This window comes from Lactuca sativa, chromosome 2, assembly GCF_002870075.4.
Source record: "Lactuca sativa cultivar Salinas chromosome 2, Lsat_Salinas_v11, whole genome shotgun sequence".
In the NCBI taxonomy this organism is placed as follows: Eukaryota; Viridiplantae; Streptophyta; class Magnoliopsida; order Asterales; family Asteraceae; genus Lactuca; species Lactuca sativa.
Genome location: NC_056624.2, coordinates 226,679,957 through 226,707,888, shown reverse-complemented (window position 1 = coordinate 226,707,888; position 27,932 = coordinate 226,679,957). Strand labels below are relative to the sequence as shown.

At 39.4% G+C, this 27,932-nt stretch overlaps 1 protein-coding gene across 2 annotated transcripts; it reads right to left on the bottom strand.

The window, feature by feature from the left end:
• Positions 1-12,736: 12,736 nt before the first annotated feature.
• LOC111910862 (E3 ubiquitin protein ligase RIN2) lies at positions 12,737-16,852 on the bottom strand. Of its 2 annotated transcripts, XM_023906670.3 has the most exons (13): positions 16,696-16,843; positions 16,098-16,147; positions 15,586-15,998; positions 15,350-15,514; positions 15,145-15,266; positions 14,952-15,048; positions 14,777-14,882; positions 14,531-14,688; positions 14,298-14,435; positions 14,144-14,211; positions 13,801-14,058; positions 13,320-13,710; positions 12,737-13,197 (listed from the first exon to the last, which is right to left on the bottom strand). In XM_023906670.3, the coding sequence occupies exons 3-13, from the start codon at positions 15,844-15,846 to the stop codon at positions 13,141-13,143; spliced, it is 1,821 nt and encodes a 606-aa protein (XP_023762438.1). In that variant the 5' UTR covers positions 15,847-15,998; positions 16,098-16,147; positions 16,696-16,843; the 3' UTR covers positions 12,737-13,140. The 2 variants fall into 2 exon arrangements, with proteins under 2 accessions (XP_023762438.1, XP_023762436.1); XM_023906668.3 differs by lacking the exon at positions 16,098-16,147 and having other exon boundaries at positions 16,696-16,852.
• Positions 16,853-27,932: the final 11,080 nt, after the last annotated feature.

The window sequence follows — 27,932 nt, the reverse complement described above, 5'->3', positions numbered from 1 at the left end:
CGGATGAGCCGGTACTTGGGTGTCTTGAGGAGGGATATCCGGGAGTTTGTGGCGAACTCCACCTATCATACTTTTACTGAGCTTCAGGCGAATGCCAGGAAGCGCGAGATCGAGTTGGAGACTCAGGCCAGGGAGGAGGCCGAGTCTCAGCAGGCAGATCGGCGGCCGGCTCAGTCTCAGCCGGCAGCCAAGCGGATCAAGTCCGCCGATTCGAGGACGGGAGGTTCGAAGAGCCGCACTTGCGGAAAGTGCGGCAAGGGTCACGATGGGGTGTGTCGAGCCGGTGCTTGCTACAAGTGCGGCAAGGAGGGGCACATTGCTAGGGAGTGCCCCAAGGGGTTTATGGTTTGCTTTCATTGCAACCAGACCGGCCATCGAAAGGTCGAGTGTCCACAGCTTCGTCAGGGATCTGCACCTATTGCCAGGACTACTGAGACTCGACCGGTGAAGGTCGAGGCCTCGAGGGCTCGTGGGAGAGCCTTTCAGCTGACTGCGGAAGAGGTCCGCGCTGCGCCAGATGTCGTGGCAAGTATGTTGTAATTCATGTATTTACTTTAATGTCGAAATGTTATGCTTATGTTATCGTATGCGTAGGTACTTTCCTTGTGAACTCTGTGCCTGCCTTAGTGTTATTTGACTCGGGTGCGAGTAGGTCCTTTGTGTCCTTAGCCTTTAGTCAGCATATCAGCGCTAGTTGTGAGTCGTTGAGTCGACCCTTGAGGGTTTCTATAGCTGACGAGAAAGTGATTTGTGCCACGGAGGTTCTTCGGGAATGTGTACTGGAGATTTTCGGGGTTGAATTCCCGATTGACCTGATTCCTATCGCGATGGGTGATGTCTGTGTTATCGTAGGCATGGACTGGTTGAGCCGATTGGCGCTGTCATCGACTGTGAGCGTCAGTTGGTGACCATACGAGACCATAGTGGGGGAGTTCTTTCGGTGTACGGCGAGGGTACCCGTTCGGGATCAGCTTTTTGTTCGGCCGCCAGGGCGAGACAGTGTCTACAGCAGGGCTGTAAGGGTTTTGTGGCGTATGTGATGGATACGCGGGTGGTTTCCGAGAGACCGAAGTCAGTTGAGGAGGTCCCGGTGGTGCGTGAGTTTCCGGATGTTTTCCCCGAGGAGCTGCCGGGAGTACCTCCTGAGAGGCAAGTAGAGTTTGGTATCGATCTGGTTCCGGGGGCCGCGCCTATTGCTAAAGTGCCTTATCGTCTTGCACCTCCAGAGATGCAAGAGTTGTCCTCGCAGCTCCAGGAGTTGTTGGGGAAGGGATTCATTCGGCCGAGCAGCTCGCCGTGGGGAGCACCTATTCTGTTCGTCAAGAAGAAGGATGGTTCACACCGGATGTGCATTGATTACCGGGAGTTGAACAAGTTGACGGTCAAGAACCGTTACCCGTTGCCGAGGATCGATGATTTATTCGATCAGTTGCAGGGAGCATCTTGGTTTTCCAAGATCGATCTGAGGTCAGGGTACCATCAGGTGAGAGTGCGGGGTGAGGATGTCCAGAAGACAGCATTTAGGACGCGATATGGGCATTATGAGTTTGTGGTGATGCCTTTCGGACTCACCAATGCCCCGGCTGTGTTCATGGATCTCATGAACAGGGTATGCAGACCGATGTTGGATCGGTCAGTGATTGTATTCATCGACGACATTCTGGTGTATTCGAGATCTAGAGAGCAGCATGAGGAGCATTTGATGGAGGTCCTTGAGGTATTGAGGCCGGAGAAGCTTTATGCAAAGTTCTCCAAATGTGACTTCTGGTTGCGAGAGGTCCAATTTCTAGGACATGTTGTCAATCAGAAAGGGATATTGGTCGATCCGGCCAAGGTTGAGGCGGTGATGAGTTGGGAGGTGCCGAAGTCACCTTCTGAGATCAGGAGCTTCCTTGGGTTGGCAGGGTATTATCGGAGATTCATCAAGGATTTCTCCAAGATCGCAGTGCCACTCACCAGATTGACCCGGAAGGGTGTTGCATTCTCATGGGGGCCCGAGCAGCAGACCTCCTTTGAGACACTTCGCCAGAGGTTGTGCGAAGCCCCGGTATTAGCTCTCCCAGAAGGGATGGAGGATTTTGTGGTGTATTGCGATGCATCGATTTCGGGACTGGGTGCAGTGTTGATGCAAAGGGGTCATGTGATAGCGTATGCGTCGAGGCAGCTGAAGCCTCATGAGGCGAGATATCCCACGCATGATTTAGAGTTGGGGGCAGTAGTGTTCGCTCTCAAGATTTGGCGTCACTACCTGTATGGGGTCCGATGTACGATATATACGAACCATAAGAGCTTGAAGTATCTGATGGATCAGCCCAACCTAAATATGCGTCAGAGGAGGTGGTTGGATGTGGTCAAGGATTATGATTGTGAGATCCTGTACCACCCAAGTAAGGCTAATGTGGTAGCCGACGCGTTGAGCCGCAAGGCGGAGAGCACTCCATTGCGAGATGTATGCTTGAGACTGACTGTGATGACTCCTGTATTGGATGCTATTCGTGGGGCACAGGCCGAAGCGGTGCGACCAGAAATGCAGAAGAAAGAGCGGGTCGTGGGGTTAATTTCAGAGTTCGTTAAGGATGGGCGAGGGCTTATGACGTTTCAGGGTCGGATTTGGGTACCGTTTGTGGGCGGTACGCGTATTACCTTGATGGAAGAGGCTCATAGATCGAAATTCTCGATCCATCCCGGTGCTACGAAGATGTATTTGGATCTGAGGAAAGAGTATTGGTGGCCCTGTATGAAGAGGGACGTTGCATGGTTCGTCGAGAGGTGCTTGACCTGCCGTAGGGTTAAGGCTGAGCACCAGAGACCGCATGGCAAGTTACAGCCATTGGAGATCCCCGAGTGGAAGTGGGAACATATCACTATGGATTTCATCACCAAATTGCCGAGAACTGCCAGGGGAGTTGATGCAATTTGGGTGATTGTGGATAGGTTGACGAAGAGTGCACACTTCCTTGCCATCAGCGAGAGTTCTTCAGCGGAGAAGTTGGCAGAGATATATGTGAGAGAAGTGGTATCTCGGCATGGGGTGCCGATCTCGATTGTGTCAGACCGAGATGTGCGCTTCACTTCCAGGTTCTGGAAGAAATTCCATGAGGAGCTGGGTACTAAATTGCATTTTAGTACCGCATACCATCCCCAGACAGACGGTCAGAGCGAGCGGACGATTCAGACGCTGGAAGACATGCTCCGAGCGTGTGTGTTAGATTTCGGGGGTAGTTGGGATGCGTATTTACCATTGGCAGAGTTTTCCTACAACAACAGCCATCATTCGAGCATTGGTATGCCACCTTTTGAGCTGTTGTATGGTAGGAGGTGTCGGACCCCCATTTGCTGGGGAGAGGTGGGACAGAGAGTGATGGGCAGCACGGAGATCGTGCTCCAGACGACAGAGCAGATTCAGCAAGTGAGGCAAAGGTTATTGACTGCCCAGAGCTGACAGAAGAGTTATGCAGACAGGCGTCGATCCGAGCTTGAATTTCAGGTCGGCGACTTCGTTCTCCTGAAGGTCTCTCCTTGGAAAGGAGTGATTCGATTCAGGAAGAGGGGCAAGTTGGGGCCCCGGTATATTGGGCCATTTCGGGTGATCGCAAGGGTAGGCCGGGTAGCCTATCGGTTGGAGTTGCCAGCGGAGTTGGGACAGATCCACGACACTTTTCATGTGTCGCGGTTGAGGAAGTGCATAGCTGATGAGTCGGCAGTGGTTCCATTGGAGGATATTCAGGTGGATGCGAGCCTGAATTACGCGGAGAGACCAGTGGCTATCAGGGATCGGAAGATCAAGGTTCTGAGGAACAAGGAGGTACCTCTGGTATTGGTTCAATGGCAACACCGTAAGGGATCGGAAATGACTTGGGAGCCGGAACGTGAGATGAGGGAGCAGCATCCGGAACTATTTTCAGAACGAGACTTCGAGGGCGAAGTCTAATCCTAGCAGGGGAGAGTTGTAACAGCCCGGAATCTCAGGTATTGCTAAATTATGTTTTTGGGGGTGATTTAAGAGGGGACTCGGCGAGTTGGAGCCTAGACTCGCCGAGTAGGATCGCAGACTTGGTCGCGGGTTCGCGACTGGACTCGACGAGTCTAGATATGGACTCGGCGAGTCGACGCTGTTCAGCAGAAACCCTAACCGTTCGGTTTTGGATCGTATATAACGCCTCTTAGGCCGTCATTTTCCGTCTTTTGGTCGATTGAGAAGAACCCTAAACGGCTGTGGGCATCTAGAGCAAGATTGGAGGATATTTGGGCTTGAAGAAATTGTTGTGCAAGGAGGAGAAGGGTTTTGGCTAAAGGAACAGCAAGGGTTTCGAGTTCTGCGGTTTGGAGACACAGAGAGGGCATATTCCAGGTAATATTTCGGATTCCTTTCTGTTATGTTGATGTGTGCATGGATTTAGGGTTTATGGAACCCATTTGGTGATTAGTTGAATTAGTGCCTTGTTACCCAACGACTATAACCTTGCATTAGGACCTTAGGGGTCCAGAGGGTCCCATGCTTGTGTATTTCGGGACGAGACTTATCTCAGGAAGCAGTTTGATCGACTGCATGGCGTGGACTCGCCGAGTCCGATGAACAGACTCGGCGAGTAGCTTGGAGATTACTGAAACTCGTCGAGCTGTTCTTCAGACTCGGCGAGTGGAGTCGGGGTGGCCCCGCGATTCTTCCAGGAGTAACTCGTCGGGTCGAGGAGGATACTCGACGAGTAGGTAGGGACTCTCAGAGAGTTGGAGAACGTCTAGACTCGCCGAGTCGCCATGGCACTCGCCGAGTCCGGTCGAGTTGACCGTTGACCGTTGACCAGAGTTGACCTAAGTCTGACTTCTTAGGGATAGTCACACTTAGAAGATATAAGTGTTAATGAGATATGTGATGTTATAGGGAGGTTGTAGCTCGTCGGTTGTGCACGAGTCATTTCGGGATTTGCTAGCTTTCAGCTTTTACGAGGTGAGTCTTCTCACTATACTGTACCCGGAAGGGTTTGACTATATGACCGGAAGGTCAGATATGATATGTGATATGTATGCTATATGTGGTAAGTTATGTGTTATCTGTGAGCTATGTATGTTATGTGGGCCGGAAGGCAATATGTTATGGGCCGGAAGGCGAATATGTTATGGGCCAGAAGGCGTTGTGTTGAGGACCGGAAGGTCAGGGCCTGGAAAGGCGTATGTGTGTAAGTGTATATTGGGGAACTCACTAAGCATTTATGCTTACAGTTGTTGTGTATGTATTTCAGGTACTAGCGAGGACCGTGGGAAGGCGTCGGCATGATCGATACACACTGAAGACTGCTTTTATGATCTTGGGATTTTGATATTTGTATTTGACAGAACACTTAACTATTTATGCCTTGTTATGAATGGAAATAAATATATTTTTAAAACGAAAAAAAAAATTTGTTTGAAAATTTGAGTTGTTACATTATGGCCCGTGATTTATTAACGGTGACCTCCAAAATTATACCTCCACCGCCATGAGAGTTATTTCCAAATCGGATGTCGATTGAAGCGGATGCCCAATCATAGATGATCCATATCAAATTATTATGTTTTTCTAGGAATTAATCTTCTATATTGATCTTTTAAGAAATGGGCAGTCATCGTTCGTTCAGTGTCAAGGTTGTTGTGGAGACCTCTTGGCTTCGTAATGTTCTTATAGACCTTCATTCTTCACCAACCAAAGTCATTATCGTTTATTGTGACAATATGAGTGACATGTACATGTATCTAGGGCACTATTAACTCCCAAAACAAATTGAGATAAACATTCACTTTGTTCGTGATCTGGTTGCTTTGTAATGAATCTAGGTTCTCCATGTTCTTTCTAGCTATCAATATGTCGATATCTTCACTAAAGAGCTTCCATCATCTCTCTTTCATGAGCTTCAGTCCAGTTTAAACATCCGTGCTATTCATCCCAATAGAACTACAAGGTGATGTTAGTATTTAGAGATACCTTATGATTTGGGGTTATTGTCATCGTAACCCAACAATGTTTCATATATTGGTTTAAATGGTGCCTCATTATTTTTTTGCCTTTAATGGGTACGAAATTGTGTTTTACCGGTTAATTTCGTATCTTTATCCATTTTTAAGGTTACATTGTCTTGTCAACTGTCAGCTAAGCAGATGAGTCAACAATGACTCGGTGGTGAGTCGACTCATCGAACTTCGGATAATCAAAATCAAGAATACCCAAACCTTTGGTTCCTTTGTGTTCTTCATCAGAGAGAAAAGCAAGGCACAAAATCATAAACACCCAAACAAAGTTAACGCGAAATTGACTTACAAATGCAAGAAAAATTTTCAATATCAAGAACACCCGAACCCTTGGAAACACTTCCTCTATTTTCTATAGCTCTTCCACCCTAAATGCATTCCCTTCTCCTTTTCAATGCCAATCCACTCCCATTCATCTACGTTATTCCGACCTCCACTGACCCTGTAATAGTCTAGGTTAACCTTTGTAACCCATTTTGAAGTAATAAGATTGTATTATTTGAGTATTGTGTGTTTTGTGCTTAATTGCTTAATTATGTGGTTTGAATAATTAAGAATAAAAATAAGCGTCAAAATTTAAGTGTAAAATAAACTTAATATCTTTGAATAATGTTGTAGTAGTTGAAACGAGGTTTCCGAATATATATAGAACGCCCAAATCTGACTTCATATGAGGAAGTTATGATTTATCGAAGTTCCGGCTTAGCGGTATACAGCCTGTTTTACTCGATTTGAGATCGAGCGGTTGTTAGCCGAAGCAATCTAAATGAGAATCGAAGATCTCATTTTTGGTATCGAAGCGATAAAAAGTTAGGCGAGAACGGACGTCAAACGAAGAAGTTATGAATTTATAACGAAAGTTTCTGTCGCGGCCTATTAAAAATAATTAATAAAAATAAAGTCAAAATTAGCCGACGAAGTCTAAACGAAAGTCGTAGAGCATGGTCTCACCTTTCCGTGGATATAAAGAACGTCGAAAACGGAGTTCGTATGAAGAAGTTATGAATTTCCGAAGTTTATTAATCATTTTGTATTTAAATTTAAATCAAAATTCGGAAGCATTATCCGAAGGAGTCACCGATCTGATCCGAGGTACGCCCCGCGTACTCCGAGGGATGTCGACACTCGCACTCGAGCACTTCGGATACGTAAGCAATGACGTTTTGGGCAGTACGCCCCGCGTAACGCAGTACGCCCCGCGTACTCCGAGGCTCCAGCCTCTATAAAAGGGGATCCGAAGGCAGCCATAATTCTTATTCATTTCTTCTCTTCTCTCTAGTCTTTTGCATCGTTTTGCGTGCCAGAAATACCCCGAAGTCCCGGTATCATACTCTAGCCCCGAGGCAAGTCCCGAGACCCCGAAGATCCCGAGAAGTGCGGTTCCCGAGTCGAAGCTCTGCCCGCGAGAAGTTCGATTTTCGAGGAGATCTTCCAGATCTGCTGAGGAATACTACTCCTTTAAGCCGTAAGTGCTGTCCGATCATCTTCTGATCAAGTGAGTGTATACTACCTTTCATAAACACAATAATAATACAAGTTTGGTTCGAGTGTATTAAGTATATTGTTGTTTATAAGTGTGAGTGTGTAGTTATTTCTTCTAATACAATAATACGAAGTATTTTATATAAAAATACGTGCTATGTGTATATATTTGGTTGTGTTATGTGTGAATGAGTATTCACTCTCTTCTATCTTATAGATCTGCTTATTTCTTTATGAGATATGTGTTATGTGTGTGTGTGCCTCATCTGTTATGTGATATATGTGTTGATTAAAGCATGCTATACAGGTTTTCTTTAAACTATGTATACAAATGTATATTTTTATCTACTAATATGTTGGGTAGAACATGGGTAGACAGTTGGTGTGTAATAAATAGATGAGAGGCCTCGTTGTTGTTTGATTGAGTCATCTAGCGGAGTTTAGATGACGACCACTGGCTATTCTAGACAGTCTTGTGGAAACATTAGCAGGTTCACCACCTGTAGGTGTTAATGAACTTGGGTGTTCATTCGCTGTACTCCATCCCCCTCATGGTTGCCTTATTTGACTTATATTGCTGAGGTACCCCCGAAGCATGTGTTGTCGCCCCGATGAAATATTCTTAGACTAGTTCCCTTATGTTAGTTGTTTTAGGGATATTAAAGTGAGAATAACGGGAATGGGTAATTGGGTTATTGTTGGTTGGTGAAAATTAAATATGATATTTATTGTGGGTTGAAAACCCTATATGCTCACCAGGCTCCCAAGCCTGACCCACTCAGTTTTAAATTGTATTACAGGTAGTGGCGGAAGGGCATGAGATGGATGATCCATCAAGTTGTTTTGTTTACAAGTCTGCATATGTTTATATTTGTTATATGACTTGTAATGTATTCGTTTATGCTTATTGGTCTGTATCGGAACATGACACCCCGAGTTTTGATTATAAATGAAAATCGGTCTTTTCTGGCCGAGATTTTGGGGATGTCACAGACCCCCTCATTTCCTTCGGCATATTACTTCTGTCGATGAACACCATGTATGATTTCCAAATCGAGACTCTTCTAAATCTCATCAATAGAATCTTCTTAGAGTTTCTCACTTGCACCTTCACTTTAGGTTCGTTTCTTCATTCTTCATTCTTCATTATCTATTCTTCATTCTTCCTCAATCCAATTTCACGATTCGAATAAAAAATTTCCCTAACAAAATTAAGTATGCGATGAGGGTGGAGCACTAATCGGGATAATCACTGGCGCAATCAAAGGGCAAATGATGGAAACGGGGTTAGTTCATGGAGCCAGTGTGGGTGAGTCACTGGTGCAATCACAACTATTCTCGAAGGTTTTCGTTTTGTACCTTGTGCAGTTTCAATTGCATTGTCTGCAAAAGCTCATGCTCAATCCAATCAAACTAATTCTATGACACTTTAGGGCACAATGATTATGAATGGTGAAGGTGAAGGTGTGATGTTGTCAACACCGGTGTCGCCGAACGTGGAGGAATTGAACACCGGGAAAAAGCATTGGATTTACGAACAGATACGGTTGATAATGAACTTAGTTGCAATTTATCTCTAAAAATCCTTCGTATCCCCATGCAATTTAATAACCTCCACTCAAATCCAACCAACTGACAATGATTTTATGGTTAAGCTTTCGATTTTGAGGGAAAATAATTAAAGCAAACCCTTGTTTTTTCTCTATCATTGCTCATGAACAAGTTGGGAGCAGGAGATTTTTCTAATTTGGTCGTAAGCTCTGTCAAATGAGATGGATTGGTTGGCAACTAGGTGGCATATGTAAACTAGTGATTAGGATGAGGGCCACCGGGTGCTTCTTTTAAACTTTTCATAATAACATTTTAAAACCTAAAAACAAAAGTCTGTACCCTCAAAGGCAAAAAAATAATAATAATAATAATCAGAACGAACCATTTAAACTAATATACGTAAGGCCCGTTGGACCTATTATGTTTTAGTACATTATCCCTTTGTATAATATTATTCTTATGATGTGTATACATTTTTGGGTTAGGTTGAAGTTGTGACCACCAAAAAAACAAAATTAAACATCTTTAGCAATATACTATTGATCTTTCTATTATGTGGACCAAAAATAACGTTGTATAACAGCCAACATAAGGTGATTTAAATTACTGTATCTTAACAAATGCATATTTCTCTTGTCCTTTTTTAAAAATAAAGTAAGTAAATATTATTAATTTAGGTGACACAGTGAAAGAGTTGTTTCAAGAAATTACGGTGGTTCCGTGTTTTGTTGCCGGTTTTACCATCACCATTCACGAGCAACGAAACCCAACGAGAAGATGAAAACACAAACTTAAATATTACTCTCGCAATTCAAGGACTCAATTTTATAACTCCCACTTTGACCACATGTTAACCAACTAACATTTATGGGTATTTTAAAATTCTATATAAACTTTCAATCTTTGTTTCGTAATAAAATCATAATAGGCATGTAAACCGATTTGAAACCGGATCGAATCAAATTAGAACCGAAAATCGAATAAACCATAAACTAAAAACCGAAAACCAGATTGAATACCGCTATCGGTTCCAACCAATTCTACTAAGAAATGTACTATCTAAGAAAGTGTTCGAAATCTGAACTGAACCGAACCGGACTGCAATCCAAACTAGTTGGTTATTTGAAAGGACTAATATTATAAAAGCCCTAAATTTTTAACGCGTAATTGGAAAAAGCCCTAATATTTTTTTTATTATTACTATGACCACAACTTTCTCGTACAATTATTGTTCTAGCCCACTTAACGAGTTTCATGGTTAACTTGGTTAATTTTTTTACAAAATCAGTTCTAAAAAGTTTAAATTTGGTCCCTGAGGTTTGCAAAAAATTACACCACATGGTTATTTTAACATTATTTTTCGTTTTTTGTATATTTTGTATATTTTCGGGTTTTTTGGTAAATATATATACATTTTTTATTTTCTTTTTTATATATATTTTATTTATTTTCATTTTTTAAACTTTATTTTTCAACAATTTGATTTTTTTACCTTTTTTAAAAAAAAAACTTTGATTTTTTTTTTAATTTTTTTACCGTTTTTGTTAATAATATTTTCAATTTCGGTTGTATCTTTTTTAACATGTGTAATTTTTTTACGAATTTTGTAGACATCGTTTGCAATATTTTCTTATTTTTTATTATTTTTAGGTTTTTTTTAGAAACTTTATATTTTTGTTTTTTTACATGTTTTTTAGTATTCATTCAATGTTTTAAGACTATAATTATTAAAATTTCGGTATTGATGACTATTTTCAGTTTATAAAATTAGTTATTTAAATACAGTTTACTACAACAGTCTGCAGATGTTAAAAAACAAACATGTTTCTAATTATAGTCTGCAGTCGTTTGGTCCACATCTTCTGTTGCAGAGGGTTGCAGAGATGGTCTACAAACTTCATAAATTTTTGTTTCGAAAAAACAAACAACACCTAAATTAAGTGGTGTAATCTTTAGTTAATTTATTTACTTTTTTTTTTAATTTTATAAGGGTTAACCCAGGTTTAATCTATTTGTTTAATAGGTTAGATTGAAAACTACGTTAACAGATCAACCCGATGACAACTCATTTATCTGAAAGGTTAGGTTAGATTGGAAATATTTTAATTCATTTAAATAAAGAGGTTGTGTTGGATTGAAATATTCAACTCATTTAATAAATTGGTTGAACCCGAAGCCAACCCAGATCAATCCATTTTCAGCTCTACTTGTAATTGTAACCAATTTTATGTTTTGTACATGTTTAGTCATTAAATTTATTTTGTGTTCGATATACCATTGAAGTTATTAAAATTTGTCCGAAAAATAATAATATGATTGGTAATAGTGGTTTTTTGTCGGTTTCTGACATCCTTTTTCAGCCAAACATGAGTTTTTCAGTCATCTTTGAATTTTCCAGTTATCTTCTCCGGCCAACTTTGAATTTTCCGACGAGCCACACCTTCATCTTTTGACCCAACTTGGAAATCGATCCATCATCATACACACAACTTGTAATTTAGTTTAAAAGTTGGGGGTTGTGAAAGTAAATACATGCACGACTAAAACCAATCCATGTTCGTCATTTTAACAGGCTACACACAAATCTACAAATGAATCGATGAATGGAGTGTGGTTTCAGTTATTCAGAACAAAGATGTCAAGAACAAGCACTCAAGGGCTTTCAACAAACCCTAAATTTTAGAGTTGATTTGTAGGTTCAAGCTCAAATTTAAAATATGATTTTAGAGAGATTTGCAGGTTCAAACTCGAACTCAAAATCCAATTTTAGAGCCCATTTGCAGGTTAAAATTCGAGCCATTTTGCATCATATTTTAGAGTTGATTTCAGTTTCCATGTTCTTTGTCTGCTCTCCGTGGGTTTAGGATTTTCATATTCAAAACCTGATGCAAAACAATCCTAGAGTTTGTCAAACTTAAACTTGAAATATGATGTAAACACAAGTCAAAAATCGTTCTTGTTCTAGGTTGAAGAACGATTTCAGATTTCTGGAAACCCTCAAACGATTTTGAAAAAGCGAATTCAATTTTAGGAATGTGTTTATCCCTTTCAAACGATTTTAAACAATTTCAAAAAGTTAAATAGTAAATCGAATACAAAATATAAATTAAGTGTATATAATCTCCTATTCAGAAATACATTAAAAGAAAAGGAGTAGACAGAGACCCTTGTTTAAGTGGTGATGTTTTGTCGGGTAGTGGAGGCCAGGTGATATGGTACCGTACCCGTACCCGGTTTCATACGGTAGAAGAGCTAAATCAATCAATCAGAGCCTGGAATTACGTTACGTGGGACAACACCTCTTCCTTCCAAGTTCCAACACCAACAACATTCCAAAATAATATTTTGGACTGGACACTGTTCTTAACACTGTGACAATGACCCGCATATCGATTTCACCCATGTGTATATATATATATATATATATATATATATATATATATATATATATATATATATATATATATATATATATATACTCATCAATATCAATATCCACAAATAAACAACTTTCCCTTGCTTTTAAATCTCCTGTCCTTTCCCTTCACTCCATTTTCCTACTTGTTATCAAATCCCAAAATATAAACACTAGACCCCTCCAATAAAAGCAACGGGATCTCACTTGACCACCTACACTGTCCCTATCCCTGTCCCACGTAATACAACCCTTTCATTAAATTAATTATTACTTCAAAACAAGGAACGCAAACCAGTTAATTAGTCACATACATAATCCCAATCAATAATACATACAACAAATTTCTTTTTCGTTTTTCCCTAAAAGCCCAATCAGGTGGAGGGAGGGGGGGGGGGCTATAGTTTAATCAACATTTTTGTCTAACTTATTTTTTCCTATATACAAAAAAACTATAGCTCTCTCTTACAGAACACTGTGTGTGGTTGGGTGGGGTGACGTCAGCACACAACCTCCCTCCAATGACCACTGACCAGACCACCACCCTTGCCTTTCTTTTTATCATATTATTGGTACACAATATATATATATATATATATATATATATATATATATATATATATATATATATATATATATATATATATATGTCTTCTTTCATAAAATTAAATAAAATAAAATAAAAGGATTCACATTTGAAGAAGATTATTCACAGTAACAGACACTGAATTTGTTCGCTGCAAATCCTGCACAAATTTAAAACAATAAATTCATATAACATATGTTGTACACAGCTCGTGTTCGTGTCCATGTGAAAATTCAAATAAATAAATAAATAAAAAGGAATTGAGAGAGAGAGGATAGGTACCCGTAATATTAATTCATCGGGGACATGGGGAAGGACTTCACGAACGGTTTCAGCCATGGCGATTATGTTTGACAGGTCAACATCCGGGACAGGTGGAGGTGGTGTGGTTCTGATGAGGGACCCACCCCCAGCCCCAGTAGAGTGTCCTCCTCGGTGTCTTACAGTACTTGTGGAAGGATTTGGATTGTTTGAAGAAGAAGTAGATGTGCTGGCCTGAGAGGGATTTACAGGCCACAGGTTCCAAGCAGCATCTTCAAGGGCAGTTTGGGCATACGTTTCACCAACAGCTGCCAGGTGTCTCATCATCATCTGGACTCTTCCTAAACCCACTGATCTCGATGGACCCGCCCCCCCATCAAACCCCAACCAACCTGAATCCGCCTCTAACCTCCTATTCCCCACCAAAAAAAAAAAAAAAAAGCAAAAAGGTTATTCTTCCAAAACTGTAGATGAAAAAGAAAAAGAGAGACAAAGCACCCACCTCCAATCATCATGATGATCTAAAGGGGTCTGAATTTGATTTGGAACTAGTGTGGGACCAGGAACACTTTGCTGACGGCTTAACTGACGTGCAAGCTGTTCATCTCCTGAAACATCCACAGAATTATTCCCTACACCTACACTGTTGTTACTGTTACTGTTACTGTTATTGTTTCCTCCTTCAGATGTGCCACGCCCAACAAACAGGGGTTTTCGACACGTGGGGCATGAATAGTTGTCGCTTAGCCCTTGGTCCAACCTGTCGTCCGTCACACATGCCACATCACCAATCATATATAGACTTTAACGGAAATAAAAATAAAAAATATGATATGGAATTGTACCAAGATCTAAGGCAGGAAAGATGGAAAAGATGGTTACAGGAGAGCTTCTTAGCCTTGGCCATTGGTTCCTGAGAATATATAATTTTATACATACGAAAACTTACAAAATATATATATTTTTAAAAAAAAAAAAAAAAAAAAAAAATTTAATTACCCGGCAAATGGCACATTCATCATCATAAGCTTGTATCTCTTCAGATGTTGCATCAGGGAGAGCCCCATGAAGGGTTCCCAAAGCGATTCTTAACTTAATAAAACCTCTTGTACGCTTTGCAACTGCACTTACCAATGCCTGCATAGTGCATATATGATAATTGAAAATAGATTCTTGTAAGGAAAAGTAGCATCATGCTATTTTTTCATTTGTATAAAAAAAAAAAAACTTACACGTATATTTAAGAAAAGCATTGCATCAACAAGATGGAATGTCATGCCATGAAGGCGCCATATTTGTACATAATGACCCAGAGCCATTAACAAAGTCATAATATCTAGGGAAAACCCTACATTCCTTAATATAACACTCTTCCACTCCCACAGTGAACCTGCAAACATCCATTCCCATGATTTAGTTAACAAGTCAATGTGAATCAGCACAACAGAATGATAAACATCAGAGACTCTTGCTCTTGCCTGCTGCGGACATATCTAAAAGCTTTGATATTTTGGAATTTGTGGTGTTGCCTGCCGAGTGGTGAACCCATATATCAACCAGTTGAAACCCATGAACCAAAATCGCCTAAAACCAAAAACATTATCAAAACCTAAAAGTATATAAATACATAGGTCAGCATGTGTGTGTGTGTACCTGTAGTGTTTCGAAAGCAATACTAAGAGGCTCAAAGAATAATAACAAAAACATAGATGATGGTATTGTTTGGTAGATCAGTAGACATGTCCTTATCCTGCAAATAATATAGGAGAGAGGGAGAGGGAGAAGTAAGCATGAATAAGGAAAAGACCTTGAGATTTATGAAATAGTAGAACTGTAGAGCAAATACCAGACTGCATCAACAATGACAACCAGCAATAAAACACAATATACACGAAAGTAAGTCCATGGAGTGGCAGAAGGAGATGCATTCAACCGTTCAAGCCGATCCCGAGCTAGAGCTTGAAACATCTGCACAAAATGAAAAAGTTTAAAAAAAAAAAAAAATCTCCAAATCTTTACTCCAAAACCATGTGAGGTAATAGTAATAGTACCTTCAAAGAGCATAATACAGTCAACCATGTTGACCACAATCCTGCTCTAACTAATGTTGGTGGTACCACCAATGGAAGAAATGTTCCCTTGTAGATAACATAATTAACTAGTCTCTCCACCATTTTCCGAGATTCAGTTGCATGCAGCTCATCAAAAAATATTGTCTGCATGAACAAATATATCATCAAAAAAGTATCAAGAATACAGTGTAAAGATTTAGAAAAAAGTTGAATACCTTAAGAGAGAGGATGATGAGTATAAAAATGTTGAGGACAAAATTGACCACCAATGCAACTGTGGTATAAGAACTCAACAACAGTTCCAATACACGGTTGGCAACACCAGGGTGGAGAAGGTTTTCACCCATCAAACCATCTGACTTTAGTTTCACATAAGAAACTTCTGTCCAATATTGGAGGCCTATAAAGCTCAACACTGTACACACTGCTGATATTGATAAATACCCCACACCCATAGGATACAATGTAAATTTCATCAGGGCAACAAAAGTTCCAGGATTTCATGAGATAAAAATATACATGATCTCCCTTGCCCACTCAACTGCTCACTATGCAGGATTATGGAGAAGCCCACAAACTATAACTTAGTTTGTACACCTCCCCAAGGTCTGATCTCAATGTAAGTCACCTGCATCAGAATATTAAAGAATAGGAAACTCATACATCAAGAAGGAACCATAGCATACTTTTAAGTTTTAAGTTTTAGCAGACAATATGATTTTCTAACCGATTTTATCTTCTGATGCTCTTATCACATTACTAGATGCTATACCAAATCTAATCAAATCCAATGTGGAGAGATTCAGTGATGATACTTGTGATTAATATAAATTGAGCAATTCATTTTCTTCTTTGTAAATTGATAGACAGATATTCAAGGAAACACCTCCCCCTTTTCGATCAGAAAGAAAAATGGAAGCGAAGTTCAGCACTTGCTACCCTCTTTGGATCAATTTCCAAGTGGTCGAACTAATTGAATGGAATTCAAAATTTAATCGGGGACTGAGAATAAAATGTTTGGAAAGCAGTCGAACAACATAACATCTAGTAGAAATGTGATTGTGGATCCGATTAGAAAAGTCAAACAGTAACCGTGAAACCCTAGAATTCCTTCTAGTTATAATAAAATATCAAACAAAAACCACCAAAAAGAAGAAATTAAAATCATAAAACCAAGTCCTTACATACATACAAAAATCCTGCAAGTAGAGAAGAAGAAACAGGTAACCAGAAAACAGGTATGCGTATATTGATAAGCTGATTGCATCTAGATACCACGATATGAAATGATGAGGAAATCAGGTCAATAAAAAGAAATACCGAACCTGTCTTGATCCAAGACGAAGATGTGAAGTATTGGGCGAAAAATTATCCGATCTTGGCCGAGCCTGGTGCGCACACACACGCAGATTAGAGAGAGAAAATTGGGGGGAAAGGAAAGGGAAGAAAAATATAAAAGAAAGGAAAAAGCTAAATAAATTTGCAAGTGATATGATATCTTCTTCTTGTTCCTGCGGTGCCTTTTTTTGTCCTTTACCAACTTCGTTAGGCATAATTTCCTTGTCGTAGTGGTTTTTTTTAACCCTTTCTGTGTTAAAATTAGAACTAAAATGTTTGTAAAAAGACGTATAAAAGTTGTTCTAAATGTATTCAAATTGGTACAGTCTCATTAATGGTCAGATAAAAATCAATTAAATTATTATTTATAAGTCTTGTACAATTAACTAATTATTTATTTATAAAATTTTAATAAATAAGATAAAAATTATTCATGGATCAACCCAATAGGCCAATATGATATGTTTCCATCCGTTCTAAAAAAAAAGTTTGGGACTCAATGTAAGCCTCTTAACCGTTCAGTTAAGTGAACAGATTCTAAACCATTTAAATTGTTTGATATAAAAAAGAATTATAATCTATAAAGTCTCATTGAAAGACATTTAGATTGTTTAATATGGAAAACAATCATGTCTGATAGAGTAAGATGGTGGGGTTGGAAGTTTTTAACCATTCAGTATAAAAAGGAGTCTGAACTAACAAGAAAAGAAAACAACATTTGTTTTTCCATCGACGTCTTGCCCATTGTTGATTGACATCCTCTCCCAAGCTCTCATCACCGCCTTACAAAAATCGACCACTCTGAACCATCGACTCCCCTAAAATAGACACTCCATCAATTAGCATCTATGAATGCAAGGATTCGCGTGGACAAGGTTTGAGAACTCATACCTTGAATTAACTTAAAATCAATGATTGCTTGTAATGAAGATTCAGTCAAGCCCGGTGAACCAAACTTGTCTCATAATACATATATTCAACAAAGTGCTCAATATGGAACAATAGTAAGTATGAGCAATGTAAAGCAAGTTAAGAACAAGAAGAATGTTAGAGAATGATTGATAGGATGATTCTTGATTTGATGGAGTGAAAAAGGCGCACACTTCTCTATCTTGATACAAAGGATGACAACTCCTTAAATATTCAAGGAGTTACTAAAAGACAAATCAGATAAAGTGCGCATAGACTGAGAGACGACTGAAGATCAACATACTGACACAATCATTGTTGTTGATCTTGTCTCTTTTACTATACTAAAAGACATTAAGAATAATACAAAATAGTACTTGATACAATTAATGCATTACAGACTCAAAATACTTCTAAACAAAGATAGATCTCAAACATGTCTTCACTTCAGAATTGCTTCACTTCATAATCAATCTTGATCTCGACCAGCTTCATCTCGAACTGCATAAGGATCACTTTTTCATGTTCCAACAATCCCCCTCTAAGTGACCCTAGCAATATTTCACCTTTTACTTAGCTTCTTCAAAGACAAACAAATAAGCCTTTTAAAGCTAGCTTCAGACCTCGATCTACCACTAAAGATGCTCAATGAATTTCTTCTTGATGTGTTCAGGAGAATCACTTTTAGCAGCATTAGAGATGAACTTTTGAAGAATCTTGGTTGGAACAAGATGCTTGTCAAGAAATCAAAAAAATTCTTTTCGATTTGTCTTTTTCTTGAGATAGACAAATCCAAGTTCAGGTTCTTCAATAGGGCCTTTGGCTAGAGGATGTACTTCAGGAAGCTCAAAGCTAATCTTTGCCAGCAAATTCTCTCTTTCGAAAAGATGAGCAAATTCCATATCGGATCGACATAATTCAGCTATGTAATGTTGGAATTGTGTCTAAGGTTGCAACTATATTAGGCAAGTAATTGACCCGGTTGTGCATGGTCCTTTTGGGTTGCCTTCACCATAGCAACTTGATAGGATGATTTATTAAGAGAGAGTAAATATTATTAGTATATTATGAGAATAATATAAAGAATAATATATTGTTATTTGATTAATATAAGTCATAAATTAATTGGAATTAATTTGGTGACTTAAAGAGATTAATTAAATAAGAGGGTATAAACTGTCAATTGTTTGATAGTTAAACTTTAGACTGTAAATCCATATTGATATGCATTGGACGGATTCTAGAAGCTAAGGATAGCTTCAAATTGTCCAAAGAGTTATCTAAGGAATGGATTTGGATAGCCTTAAGAGAAGATTATCCAATTAGGGTTTAGGTTGTAACCCTTAAGGAGTCTACAAGTATAAATAGACCCTATGGCATAAGGAAATCGGCACTTTATCTAAAGTAAGAAAACCCTGGCCGATTTCCTCCCCTCTCCTCTCTCCCAAATCATCCACCTTGCTATTTGGTGTTTGTAAGCCATTAGAGGAGTGACAATTGTGACTCTAGAAGCTCCAAGATAACAAGATCAACAAGGAATTCAAAGGTATGATTCTAGATCTGTTTCAATATTGTTATTACACCTAAATAGTCATTAGAAGTCTTGGATTCAAAGCATGTTTGATTAGAAAGCCTAGATCCAAGCATTAGGGTTTTGCATGCGCACATAAGAAAGTTCTTATGGCTAAAACCCATCAGTGGTATCAGAGCCTAGCTTGGTTTTCATTAAATTGTTGCTTAACTGTCTGAAACTAAACTGCAAAATTCGATTTTTGTGTTTCTGAGTCATGGAATCGGCGAGTTCCATAGTGGACTCGGCGAGTTGGCCTGACTCGGCGAGTCACTTGGTGCACTCGGCGAGTCCAAGCGTCAGCAATGGCCAGATTTGGGATTTCTTCATGATTATCTTATGGAAACTTACCTTAATCATATTAGATCAACCCTAATCCGATTTTTTGATATATATGACTATTATCTTGATCTAATTAAAGATATTTATCAATTAATAAAATATTTAATTTCCTTATATGATAATTAATTAATTATTTTGATTATTTTGGTAATTATCTTGAAAGAAATCTTGAATAAATCAAATATAGATAATTAGGAAATTAATTGCTAATTGAAATTATTTGTTATTTGATCCTCCATGTTTTAAATATTTAAAACTTGTCCTCAAGTTTTGAAATTTATATTTTGTGATTAAAAGTTTTAATTTAGACAATTTAAATTTCAAACCCTAGATTTTAAAATGTTTAAAATACAACCCTATACTAATATAATATTACAAGATTAATATATATTTATGTATAACTAAAATGTTAGTCTTACCGTTAGTAGGCCTCATTCACGAAGCCGATCTATAAGGTGGGTATAAGGTTGCGGCCTATAAAATGGCGCTTAATGGGTGTACACTCACACCCACCGCTTGCTTGATCGGTGGAGGGTCGTTAGCCGAACGGGTAGGATAGGGCAACCTCATCCTCTCATTAAAAGTATAATAGGAAATACAAAGTAACTACACATATTTTAAAATTTCCCAATCTTAGTTACTTTAGGAAAAGTGAATTGATGCAATCCCATGAAATTACACTTTGCACCCTTGCTAAGAAGTTAGTGGAGCGTGTGTGGTTTACCGGCACACTAGTTGGTTCTAAGCAAAGGTGGCAAAGGGTGATTCATTGTTTATCATAGTTCGATGGAGCGTGTGTGGTTTACCGGTACATCGAATAGGTGATCGTTACAATGAAGGCACCATGTGAATTTGCATGGTAATTCACACCCGCTTTGTGATCCTCGGTATCCCAGTCACAAACTAGAGGGGCATATCGAGATTTAAACATGCCATTGAATAGTTTCAATGAATCTCATCCGATCCTAGGAATTCTCAATACATTTAGGACTAATAGTTAGGTTTTATGGTGGAGAATTAGTGAATCGTCATTCACTTACCTTCAATTTATTTGCATGTTAGATTACGGCAACCCTTTTCTAATATGTAAATGTTGTTGTTGGATCCTAGCCCTAATTTTTTCTTATTGGGTGATAATTAGGGATTCATATTCTAATCTATCTTTGTCCTTTCTATTTGTAGATGTCAAACGCCAACAACGCTGCTGCTAGTTCTTTCACGTTGATGAGCCTTTGCCAAAAGGTCACCTTCGATGGAACGAACTTTAGCGAATGGATAAGATACATTCGCACCATTGCTCGCTATGAGGATAAGGAATATGTCCTCGATGAGAAGCTCGAGACAATCAACCTTAAAATTGCTACTCCGGCTGAAATTACCATGAACTCCGAATTCCAAAAGTCCTACGAGGACATGTACCCGTACGAGATGCATCAAGACTTATTGGAGAGATACCACCAAAACGCGAGACAAGAGCTTTATGAGATTTTCACTAACATGATTTCCGCTAAGATGGGTCATGGAGAGTCTCTTACCGTGCACCTGCAAAAGATGCAAAGGTATGTCGACCGCCTTCGCAAGTTAAATGTTGACTTTGGGGAAGACTTGGTGATCGACATGGTGCTTCACTCTTTGCCTCCGATGTACAATCAATTTAGGATGACCTACCACATGAACAAAGAGGAGGTCACCCTAAGCAAACTCCAAGGTCTCTTGAGGGTCGCTGAGAGCAACTTCAAAGACAAGTCTGTTGCACCAACTCCCAATCCACCCGCTGCTCCTGTCTTGGCTATTGGTCAAGGAAAGGGAAAGAAGAGGAAGGCTTCGTCTAAGAACTATCGCACGGTTAAAGCCCGAGATGGTGCCTCTTCTAGTGGGACCAAAGTTGATCCCGATAAGCCCTGCCCTAACCCGAAGGAGGCAGAGTGCCACCACTGCCACAAGATAGGACATTGGAAGAGAAGCTGCCCAGAGTACCTGCAAGCCATCAAGGAAGGAAAGATCAAGCCATGTTTCACAGGTATATATACAATTAAATCTAACGATTCTAATCATGCTATTTCTTGGGTTCTTGATACCGGTTGTGGTTACCACATTTGTTCTAATGTGCAGGGACTAAGAAGAAGTAGGGATGTGGAGCAAGGAAGAATCAATCTAATCATGGGGAACAGAAGATCGTCGCCTGTGACCAAGATTGGAGTGTATTCTTTAGTGCTTAGGAATAATTTATGTTTAGATTTGAACAATTGTTGCTATTCTCCAGAAATGGCTAGAAACATCATTTCATTTCATGGTTTATATAGACAAGGTTTTAGATTTTCTTTTAATAATGAGAATGGTTCTATTTTGGCTTATCTAAATGGTGTCTTTTACTTTGAAGCTATACCATGTAATGGAATTTATGAAACTGTTATGATTGTTGATAACTTAGGAAATGATGTTTTGAACATAGATTCTTCCACTAGTATGGATAAAGCATCCTTGTGGCATTGTCATCTTGGACATGTCAACAAGAAACGCATAGCCCAACTCCAAAAGGGTGGAGTGTTGGAGTCATTCGACCTTAGGGAAGATGACACGTGCGAGTCTTGTTTACCTGGAAAGATGACTAAATCACCCTTCACAAGTACGTGTGAAAGGGGTGAGGGCCTATTGGACCTAATACATACTGATGTATGTGGACCATTTAGATCAACCACGAAGGATGGGAACCGCTTCTACGTGACTTTTACTGATGATTATAGTAGATATGGGTATATCTATTTAATCAAGCAAAAGTCAGAAACTTTTGAAAAGTTCAAAGAGTTCAAGAATGAAGTGGAGAATCAATTGAGCAGGAAAATCAAGATGCTTCGATCCGATCGAGGAGGAGAGTACCTAAGTCTTGAATTCCACGATTATCTCAAGGAGTGTGGAATAGTTTCGCAATTGACGCCTCCTAGGACACCGCAGTTGAATGGTGTGGCAGAAAGGCGTAATCGAACCTTATTGGATATGGTTCGCTCTATGATGAGTCATGCTTCACTATCAATCTCTTTTTGGGGGTATGCCTTAGAGACTGCCGCCCATATCCTTAACCGAGTCCCTACTAAGAAGGTTGCCAAAACACCTCACGAGATGTGGACAGGGAAAGCTCCCTCGTTGGCACATATCAAGGTTTGGGGTTGCGAGGCTTTCGTAAGACGAGATACTCACGACAAGCTCGAACCTCGAAGTGAGCGATGTATTTTCGTCGGCTACCCGCAGACATCCTTTGGATATCTCTTCTATAGACCGAAGGACAATGTTGTCTTTGTTGCGAGGAGAGGAGTTTTCCGAGAGCGAGAACTCATAGGCCAAGGAGACAGTGGGAGGTAAATCGAGCTTGAAGAAATTCAAGAATCGATAGATGAAGGAACCTCTACCGCTGGCACTCAACCCGAGGAGGAAACTCCGGTTGAACCGATTGACGAATCCTTACCTCTTAGACGTTCCGATAGAGTTAGCGTTCTGCCCCAGTTTTATGGTTTTCATATTACTACCGAAGGGGACACGTATGTTAGTGATGGTACACTAATAAATCTTGATGAACCTAATAGCTATAAGGAATCCATGGCAGGCCCGGAGTCTGCGAAATGGAAAGAGGCAATGGTTAGCGAGATCCAATCCATGTATGATAACCAAGTTTGGAATTTGGTTGATTATGTGCCCGGACGTAAGACCGTTGGGTGCAAATGGATCTTCAAGAAGAAGACCAACGTGGATGGAAACGTACACACATATAAAGCGCAATTGGTTGTGAAGGGCTTTACTCAAACTCCCGGAGTTGACTATGATGAGACCTTCTCACCAGTTGCGAAGATAAAATCTATTAGAGTGATGCTAGCGATTGCCGCATTTCATGATTATGAGATTTGGCAAATGGATGTCAAGACCGCTTTCCTTAACGAAAAGTTGGCTGAGGATGTTTACATGGCTCGGCCAGAGGGGTTTGTGGATCCGAAGCATCCAAATAGAGTGTGTAAGCTTGAGAAATCCATTTATGGACTTAGGCAAGCGTATCGCAGATGGAATCTTTGCTTCGATGAGAAAGTCAAAGAGTTTGGATTTGTACGAAGCGAAGATGAGTCTTGTGTATATGTCAAAGCCAGTGGGAGTATAGTAAGCTTCCTCGTTCTATATGTCGATGACATATTACTCATAGGAAACGACATCCCGACTCTGCAGGAGGTTAAGTCCTGGCTCGGGAAGTGCTTCGCTATGAAGGACCTCGGAGAGGCTTCTTACATTTTAGGAATAAGGATAGTAAGAGAAAGAAGTAAGAGACTAATTGGACTTAGTCAGAACACTTACTTGGAGAAGGTACTAAAACGTTTTTGTATGGAAAACTCGAAGAAGGGAGAATTACCGATACAAAGTAATGCCAAATTGAGTAAGACTCAAAGTCCGAGTACCGAAGCTGAGATAGCAGAAATGAGACGAGTTCCATACGCTTCTGCAGTTGGCTCAATCATGTACGCTATGACTTGTACTCGCCCTGATGTAGCCTTCGCTTTGAGCATGGTTAGCAGATATCAAGGGAATCCTGGCAGAGCACATTGGATTGCGGTGAAGAATATCCTTAAGTACCTTCGGAGGACAAAGGAATGGTTCTTAGTCCTCGGAGGGAGTGATGACTTGAAGGTGCGAGGGTATAGTGACGCCAGTTTTCAGACCGACAGGGACAACTGCCGTTCGCAATCGGGCTGGGTCTTTACCCTAAATGGTGGAGCAGTGACATGGAAAAGTTCCAAGCAGGAAACCGTAGCTGATTCAACGTGCGAATCAGAGTACATTGCAGCGAGCGAAGCGTCGAAGGAGGCAATATGGCTGAAGAACTTCATCGGTGATCTTGGAGTTATACCTGCCATAAAGGAGCCCATGGAGATTTTCTGTGATAACGAAGGAGCGGTTGCCTTGACCAAGGAACCGAGGGATCATGGTAGATCACGACATATCGACAGAAAATATCACTTCATTAGACATCGTGTAGAAGAAGGACAACTCGTAGTAAAGAGGATATCATCAGAAGATAACCCAGCAGATCTACTTACGATGGGACTGAGTAGGGTTAAGCACTTGCAGCATGCTAGGAGTATTGGGCTGAAGGATGATATTAACATAGATTAGATAGTATTAGAAACGTGTAATAGATAAATGTAATTAACATTTGATGATTAAATAAAGGAGTTTTATTTATGAGTAATGTTACTATCTTATGTTAATTGTTTAGCTATTGTTTCACTTTGCATGTTTTGACTTCCAGAATAATTGAGTTTATTAGGAATAATCGAATAGTTCAAATTGTCCACAATCGTTCATATGTTGGAAGTATATATGAATGAAGATTGTCATGAATCGGTGCGTAGATTGTCTAAATGGTATTAGACATAGCAAAGGGTTGTTGCGACATTCATGAGTGCTTATGAACTGGTTTTGAGCATTGGAACAAACCCACGCTTGCTGGAATCACCTTATGGAATATGATATAAAAGGGTGATCGCAAGACGATAATATCATATAGTCTTAAAACCTAGATATATGGTTTGTTATTTGTTAATTGATTGTACATTGATAATGCAAAAACGCATTGGTAACTCAATGTTATAAAACGCATTGTTGTGTATAGTTGATTATTGAATAAGTAAATGCATATAAGTCGAAGTTTATCTGTAACTTTTATCTAAGAAGGTAAAAGCGATATCTCGGCCGCTTGATGATTTGATTTGACTTATGTGTCGGGCCCGGTCAGAACTGAATTGATGTGTTCGATTAAGTTCTATGTCGAATAAATCAGAGATCGAGAGAACTAAATGCTTGACTAACCATTCCATAGGATTGTCAGCATGATATCTAACAGAGGATTGTACGATCACTTATCTAAAGGACAAGATTGATTAGATCAGAGTTTGACAGCGTCTTTGAGAGCTACGATTGCAAACCGAATTGTACTTGTGCATATAGTTACTAGACTTATCCAAGTGGGAGACTGTTGGAATAGTGTTTAAGGCTACAACTATATTAGGCAAGTAATTGACCCGGTTGTGCATGGTCCTTTTGGGTTGCCTTCACCATAGCAACTTGATAGGATGATTTATTAAGAGAGAGTAAATATTATTAGTATATTATGAGAATAATATAAAGAATAATATATTGTTATTTGATTAATATAAGTCATAAATTAATTGGAATTAATTTGGTGACTTAAAGAGATTAATTAAATAAGAGGGTATAAACTGTCAATTGTTTGATAGTTAAACTTTAGACTGTAAATCCATATTGATATGCATTGGACGGATTCTAGAAGCTAAGGATAGCTTCAAATTGTCCAAAGAGTTATCTAAGGAATGGATTTGGATAGCCTTAAGAGAAGATTATCCAATTAGGGTTTAGGTTGTAACCCTTAAGGAGTCTACAAGTATAAATAGACCCTATGGCATAAGGAAATCGACACTTTATCTAAAGTAAGAAAACCCTGGCCGATTTCCTCCCCTCTCCTCTCTCCCAAATCATCCTCCTTGCTATTTGGTGTTTGTAAGCCATTAGAGGAGTGACAATTGTGACTCTAGAAGCTCCAAGACAACAAGATCAACAAGGAATTCAAAGGTATGATTCTAGATATGTTTCAATATTGTTATTACACCTAAATAGTCATTAGAAGTCTTGGATTCAAAGCATGTTTGATTAGAAAGCCTAGATCCAAGCATTAGGGTTTTGCATGCGCACATAGGAAAGTTCTTATGGCTAAAACCCATCATGTAATCCTTCAGGAAGCTGATGGATGTGTTGAATGCTCCAATTCTTGATTCATTTGTGTGTTTCTCTTTTGAGATACAAAGTATCTGTAAATAACACAATCGAGATCAAACTTGATTTGAACCTTTTTACCATAACCAATAAATTTGGTAATTCTTTTCCGAGACCACACTTCCTTTTGAGGTCGTGCATTTGTGGAATAGAAGGTTCTCAATATCTCATGCTCAGCTCGGATAATAGTTTGTGGATCATCGGATGGATGCAATGGTGCGAATTTGATGTAGAAGTGTCCATGAGGAGAGATTGGTAAGTCAAGTTGGTCTGAATCATTGGTTGGAAGAGCAAAACTCATGTAACAGTAATTTGGCTCAACATCTTTATCATCAACTTCTAAAATGGAAGACCGGTAATCTTCATCACACTCAATTGACTATCTATCCATAATCCACAAGTTTATTCTAGATATTTGTTCACCCTCATCACCATATGACCAATACCCATCAACATTCCTTGAAACAGTAGTGAAAAAATCCTTTTCGCTTTCAGCAAGTTCTTGTGCTCGACAAGCATAGTAGGCAGAGTCTTTCACCTTAGGTTTTTGAGGAACATCAGCAAAAAAGTCCTTTGCAAATTGGTTTCCAAGACCATGTTTGTGATAGAAAATCTTAGGTTTGGCTGAGTTTGGAACTTCCCGAGGTTCTGAGAAGCGATTAGGAATGTTGGGTCGATATGCTGGTGAATTTTTGGTTGGTTTAGGTTAAGGTTGAGGATTGCTTTGGTGAGGAACTTGAAATCTATTTTGAGAAGGTTTTTTATTAGGATTCCAAGGTCGTCTATACTTATGGACAAAAGTGCAAACTCTTGCTGGAAACGAAGTTCGGAATCAGTGGTTTCTGGATCAAAGTTTTTTTTTCGTACAAGTAGTTCGGAACTGGAGAAACAGGTGCAACAGGTGGAGTGGGCCGTATACGCTGAACTCAAACCTTGAATTAACTTAAGACCAATGATTGCTTGTAATGAAGATTTAGTCAAGTCTGGTGAACCAGTCTTGTCTTAGAATAGATATATTCAACAAAGTGCTCAATATGGAATAATAATAAGTATCGACAATGTAAAGCAAATTAAGAACAAGAAGAATGTAAGAATAATCGACTGAATGATTCTTGATTTTATGAAGTGAAAAAAGGTGAACACTTCTCTCTCTTGATACAAAGGATGACAACTCCTTAAATAGTCAAGGAGTTACTAAAAGACAAATCAGATAAATTGTGCATGTACTGAGAGACGACTGAAGATCAACAGACTGACACAGACGTTGCTATTGATCTTGTCTCTTATACTATACTAAAAGACATTAAGAACAATACACATAGTGCTTGATACAATTAATGCATTACATACTCAAAATACTTCTAAACAAAGATAGATATCGGACATGTCTTCACTTTGGAATCAATCTTGATCTCGGACAACTTCATCTCAAATTGCATAAGGATCATTTTTTCATGTTCTAACAACATCTCTCTCTCTCTCTCATACACACACACACAACATCCATTTTTTTTTAAAAAGACCAAAAAATATTAGAACTTGAAGATGGTTGATAAGGCCAAAGTAAGTGTAACTTCA

What these genes read in the sequence shown, in the direction of transcription:
- LOC111910862 (XM_023906668.3), bottom strand. Translation starts at nt 15,846, where the DNA reads ATGAAATTTACATTGTATCCTATGGGTGTGGGGTATTTATCAATATCA. An exon ending in GTCATTGTTGATGCAGTCTG is followed by an intron (nt 15,049 to 15,144) that starts GTATTTGCTCTA and finishes TATTATTTGCAG; the next exon opens with GATAAGGACATGTCTACTGA. An exon ending in GATCATCATGATGATTGGAG is followed by an intron (nt 13,711 to 13,800) that starts GTGGGTGCTTTG and finishes GGTGGGGAATAG; the next exon opens with GAGGTTAGAGGCGGATTCAG.